Below are 5,738 nucleotides of genomic sequence, written 5' to 3' on the forward strand. Positions count from 1 at the left end.
TCACAAGTTGCCTTGTAGTGATTGTCACCTGCACACAAAACAAAAATATTACAGTCTTCCAGGATGTGTCCCCAAGTATCTGGGTACCTATCGATCAAATTGTATGGCCTCAAATCCCAGAACACAATATGTGAGATCCTACAGTCTCTTAGTGTGACTAAGGTATCCTGTCATTCACCTGACTGCCTCTAGGCAAATAGCAGGAAAATATTCCAGATTAGACCATAACCACTTTCTTCCACATCCTTTTCAATTCATTAATCATTCAACATGTTATCATCTCACACTGAGGCACTATGCTACAAGCCAGGAGACTGTGGGTTCAATTTCCAATCAGATCATTGGATTTTTTAATTTACCTAATCCTTCCAAACGCACTATGTCCCTGGGTTCAACTCAGCCTCTAATGGAAATGAGGACCAGGAATCTTCCTGGGGGTTTAGGGTGACCAGCACGTAAGGTGACAACCTCACTGCCATCTGTGAACCGACTGTCTAGAAAATGTGGGAGCCTCAATGTCTAACAACCCTATGGGCCTCCACAGCCTGTTATAGGGATAGCTTTATGTTTTCTTCTTGTTTAATCTCTCATGAATAGTCTGACTGTAGTTAAATAAATAAATAAATAAAGTGGCTGGTTTAGAACTGAAACATTGCGGGGAAAAACAAAACAAAAAAAAAATAAGAAAAAAAANTGGATAAGTAAGCACCTGAAGATGGCATTATTATGCCGAAACATGTAGTGCGAGGGAGAGAAGGAGATGAATGAGTGTATGCACTGCAAGACGGATTAAATAAATCATGGACTTAAATCAGTGCAACAGGACGCTAAAATATAACAATGGTGAAATGATGATTATCAGAGGAAAACTAATGAAACCTGGGGAAAAACAGGTAGTTACATATTAGCATCTGATCTAAGTAATTTTAAAAGTTACCACCATGTTGTTCACCTCGTCAGTACTGCCAATCTCAGAAGATCACTTGTAAAAATAAAACCCAAAGCCTAACATTAAAATTTGCCTCCAACAAGCTTAATCTTTTTGTTTTGTCTTTAAGAGGTTAGGCCTCTGGTTACATTTTGAAAATGAAAGGTTTTGGTTTTGTTTTAAAAAATATATATATATATAAACCTTCTAAGGTTAGGCTATGGGTTTTTTTTATAGAACAAAAAACTTCCAGCAACACAGCAAGCCACGAACAAACTCTGGACAATGAAGAAAGTCATCTTCTTGGTTTAGGCGCTGTGTATTCTTTGTTTTGGCTGACGTTCCTCCGAAACATCGGCCAAAACGAAGAATACACGGCGCCTAAACCCAGAAGACGACTTTCTTCATAGTCATCGCCGTGAAAACCTCAAAACTTACAAACTCTGGATGACATCAAGAACCTCCTCATCAAGATAGACAGGCAGCACAAAATCTGCCCCATACAAGGATGACGATAGGAGTATGGACACGAACCTACGTGGTTTAAAAAATTTTAACTATTGACAATAAAGGTTTTTTAAATAACATCTAGAAACTCTTAAAAACTTTACAACACCAGGAAGCTGTTGTGATTGTTAAACTTTCGACTTTATGGGTATTGTGCATTATAGGATACAAGCATACGTATTTTAAATCAAAACGCCTATTGTGATGGTAGTTTCCAGTTTGTAATGATCTTCCCTCTGAAGATGGCCCATAAGGACCGAAACATGTAAGGGAGATAAGTTTTAACATAGTAAAAACTTATGTGTCACATTGGATGGAGTGGTTTGTATTTACATTCAGTGCCATTTCATGCACCGTGAATCTCACACGAACTCACCTGGAGTTGAACCCAAGGTCCCCACTGTGAGAAGCCAGCATCTAACTGCCTAAACTATGATACAGTTATACTAATTAAAATGTCACAGAAAAATATAAATACTTCTTCCTTGTTGAATGTCTTCTCAGGGAATGATGGCACGTAATATTGAACTGGTTTATCCAAGTCTAACTTTCCGTCCTCCCAGAGTTTGGCGACTACAGCCATAGTCATGCTTTTGCTGATGCTGGCAATCCTCATCACCGTGTCGGGGTGACATGGCACCCGATTTTCCACATCTGCCATGCCCAAACCTGAGAACTAAACAGGCTCAGCAAAAAACACAATCTTAAGCTTCTTTATAAAAAAGTGGTTAAAGTGAAGATTAGAGCTAAGAGCTCCCCTATAAAGTAGTGTACTCAGGGCCGCGCAATAGCTCAAGCGGTTAGTTGCTGGTTTGCCACCGCGGCGGTCCAGGTTCGATCCCGCGTCTGGTCAAGTTGGACTTGTGGTGGACAAAGTGGCGCTGGGGCAGGTTTTCTGCGAGTACTTCGGTTTCCCCTGCCAATCTTCATTCCACCAATTGCTCCACAATCACCCTCACCTATCATCTGGGGCTGGTACAACAGGCCAGAAGTGGCTGCAGTACAAGGGACTTAGTCCCACCCCACTAGCAATAAAAAAAAGTAGTGCACTACTCAGGGATCACGCAACTTAGCACAAAAGTAGTTCAACAATCCAATTCACCACAACAATTGTCCTGCCAGGAGTTCTAACAATCTGATCCAACATAACAACTTTCCTTCCGGTCTTTACAATCTGATCAATATAATCTGCATTCCAACTTTCCTTCCCCATCTTCTGTTATAAGCTATTACTCTTATACCTGGTTATGTCTAGTTAGGTCTGAGTGCAAACAAATGTTAAGGGTGTGGTATCTGTAGGCCGCGCCACAGCTCAAGCGGTTAGTCGCTGGCTTCCCACTGCAGTGGCCCGGGTTTGATCCCGGGTCTGGTCGAGCGGGATTTGCGATGGACAAAGTGGCGCTGGGGCGGGTTTTCTCCAAGTACATCGGTTTCCCCTGCCAATCTTCATTCCACCAATTGCCCCATCATCATAATCACGCAGGGCAGGCTACAATAGGCCAATCAGTGGCCACCGTGCTGAGTGGACCCAGTTGGACTCCACCCCCCACTAAGCGAAATGGTATCTGTACTGTGATGTGGTGCTGTCTGGTACACAGGTACCAAAGGTTTGGAAGATCTTAGTGCCTTATCTTCAGAGCATTTTATTATTATTCTATTACTATTATTCTATTCTATTATTACTTCTTCCTTATGCCATTACATCTATAGTAGGCTAAAGCCTTAGATACAGAATTGTGTCAATTTATCTTGCTAATACTATCACACAATTGTCAGAAAGACTTATAATATATGATAATGTTTGTTTACATCATAATACAATTTTCTCTAGCAAAATACACTCAAAATTATCATTTAAAATAAAAATTTAAGATAAGAGTTTCCGTCAAACGTAACAGAATATTTTTGTCATACAGCTTTAACATATACAACAATTACAACATATAAAAACATTCAATTATAAGTATGGTTATCGTACATTCATGATGATTATCCATTTACTGTACTACTCAACATCTTATATATTTAAATAGTTGTATAATCATTATCTCTTAAAAATTCATCCAGTGTATAAAAAGAATTTAAATAAAGAAATTCCTTTAAATTGTTTTTAAACTTATTTATATCATTTGAAGTTACTTTAATTTTATTAGGTAATGCATTATAAATCCTTACGGCCATGTGAATTACACCATTACCATATTTCGCCAAATTTACCTGGCTCTTATGTACATCCATATTATGTCTAGTATTTATTTCATAGCGATCCCTATTTGTATCAAATATTTATCTATTTTTTTACTACAAACATCAGCAGAGAGTATATATACTGTGATCTTAAAGGAAATATATTCATATTCCTAAACAGTTCTCTGCATCACTCTCTGTAGCCACATCCTTTTATTATTCTTATAACTCTCTTTTGTATCTTGAAAACTCTTTCTGCATGTGTTGAATTACCCCAAAACATTACTCCATATGTCATAACAGAATGGAAGTATGAATAATAAACACTTTTTATGCTTTTACAGACACCACTGGTTTTACATTTCTTATCATATAACAAGCTGTATTTAATTTATTTATTATCTCATCTATATGTATATCCCAAGTTATATCATTTTGGATAGTCAGGCCAAGAAATTTTATGATTTGTATTTAATAAAACCGTTCCTATGCCTCCCATTTCTCAAACCACATTATTTTCTACAGTGAAGTTTATATATGTTTTCATTATATTAAGAGACTTTAAATTTGTTTAAACCAGTCCTCCAGCATCCTATATACTTCATTTATTGTATTTTTAAGTTTTATTGGATTGTCTTGTATATATATTGTTACATCTACCCTGAAGACATGTGCACCAGGTTCCTCTGAAATGCTAATCTATCTACTAGGGAACACGGTGTCACATCCCGGAAGACAATCATCTTAATGATAATGAAACTTTATATATTATAACCTACGAGTACATGAGATTTTTCATTTTGCTTTTCTTTAAGCCATAGTTACTTAACTCCTCAGAAGTTGGCGACACTTTTCTCTCAATAATCGGCTAAGTTCTGGAGGGGGACGAGACAGATATAACAAAACCTGCACGTGATATACCGTAAAAGAAAAAACACACAGTGCATTTAAGTAAAGTGATAATTCACCTTCCGCCCAAACAATTTTTCCGTTAATGCTGACACCTATTACAAGCCCAGGTGCACCAACTTCGTCCTTCTTCCTATACGCAAGGTCTCTGGCTTTTCTAATAGTATTCTGTAGAGATATATTTTGTTTCTCGTAACCTGCTGCACTGACAGAAGGACTTAAAAGAACATTACGTTCATTATTTTCTATTTCTTTTCGCACGTCTTGTGCGTTAGCTGCTTGAATAAACTGTAATTCATCATTACTGTCTTTCAAATACTGGTTCTTGAATCCACAGATCACGGCAAATGACCCAACAGCAGCTCCAAATACGTAGCCCACCTTCCTGTACATGTTTTATATAAACGGTTTAAAAAATGTTCCGACGCTTTATAAGTACTTTACTGTCGTAAATTACGCATCACTCATTAGTTGCCGCTCATTCACAGAGACACTGTAATTCATTAATTTCGAGTCTGCCATTTGAAGCAGGGATTAGTAGACCGCACCCTCTAAAACATCGACACGTACACGTGTCACTAGCGCATTTTTCATTAATACCTCATGCACATTTCACTCTCCCTAGTCAGTTGCGCGGGTTGGTTTAAAGCATTCGCTACATATAAAGAGTAATGTCATAAAATATAAAATCATAATAATATAACACCATTAGTACTGACACTACTGATCACACTTGCAACTAGTAATATTCACAAACACAGCACAAGAAGTGACGTATCATGCACGGTAACATGACAAGGTCATGAGGTAATGAGGAAAATTTCGATCACTGAACCATGCAATATATAAATGGAAGAACTTGCAATATGTTAGAAGCTAGATTATCCTTATTTGAAACATAAACAAAGGTGATACAATTGATACTATATATGGCTCTTAGCCATATTTTTTAGTACTATGCAAATGTATGTGAACTAAACTGCACCATGAATACACAGTCTGTGCCCTGTAAATGAAAACAAGATGTACCACTTAAAATCCAGCACAAAGTACAACATATGCAAGCCCATGGGTGACAACGATGTTGAATGATGAATTATAGTTTTTATTGTTTATTTGTGGGAACTTACATTACAGCTTTACTGAAGATTCTGAAACTGCCCCCCGCCTTTTTTTTTCAAAAACACATGTGCTTGTTATGCGTGTC

The 5,738-nt window shown here is 37.5% G+C and overlaps 1 protein-coding gene across 3 annotated transcripts in view; it reads right to left on the reverse strand.

Moving 5' to 3' along the window:
• Positions 1 to 5,321, reverse strand: part of LOC111872421 (serine beta-lactamase-like protein LACTB, mitochondrial) — a 17,872-nt gene extending 12,551 nt beyond the window's left edge. For 2 of the 3 annotated variants that reach the window (XR_004513904.1, XM_023866323.2), the window contains exons 1-2: positions 4,591 to 5,320; positions 1,914 to 2,104 (exon numbers count right to left, since the gene is read on the reverse strand). Coding sequence is in view for 2 of the 3 variants with exons in the window: in XM_023866323.2 (XP_023722091.1) it covers positions 1,914 to 2,104; positions 4,591 to 4,924 (525 nt within the window). In the remaining variant the exon portion in view is untranslated. Of the gene's footprint in view, positions 1 to 1,913; positions 2,105 to 4,590 lie in introns of all 3 variants that reach the window. The other variant, XM_023866324.2, reaches the window with a different exon arrangement.
• Positions 5,322 to 5,738: the final 417 nt, after the last annotated feature.

Source organism: Cryptotermes secundus, unplaced genomic scaffold, assembly GCF_002891405.2.
Source record: "Cryptotermes secundus unplaced genomic scaffold, Csec_1.0 scaffold247, whole genome shotgun sequence".
In the NCBI taxonomy this organism is placed as follows: Eukaryota; Metazoa; Arthropoda; class Insecta; order Blattodea; family Kalotermitidae; genus Cryptotermes; species Cryptotermes secundus.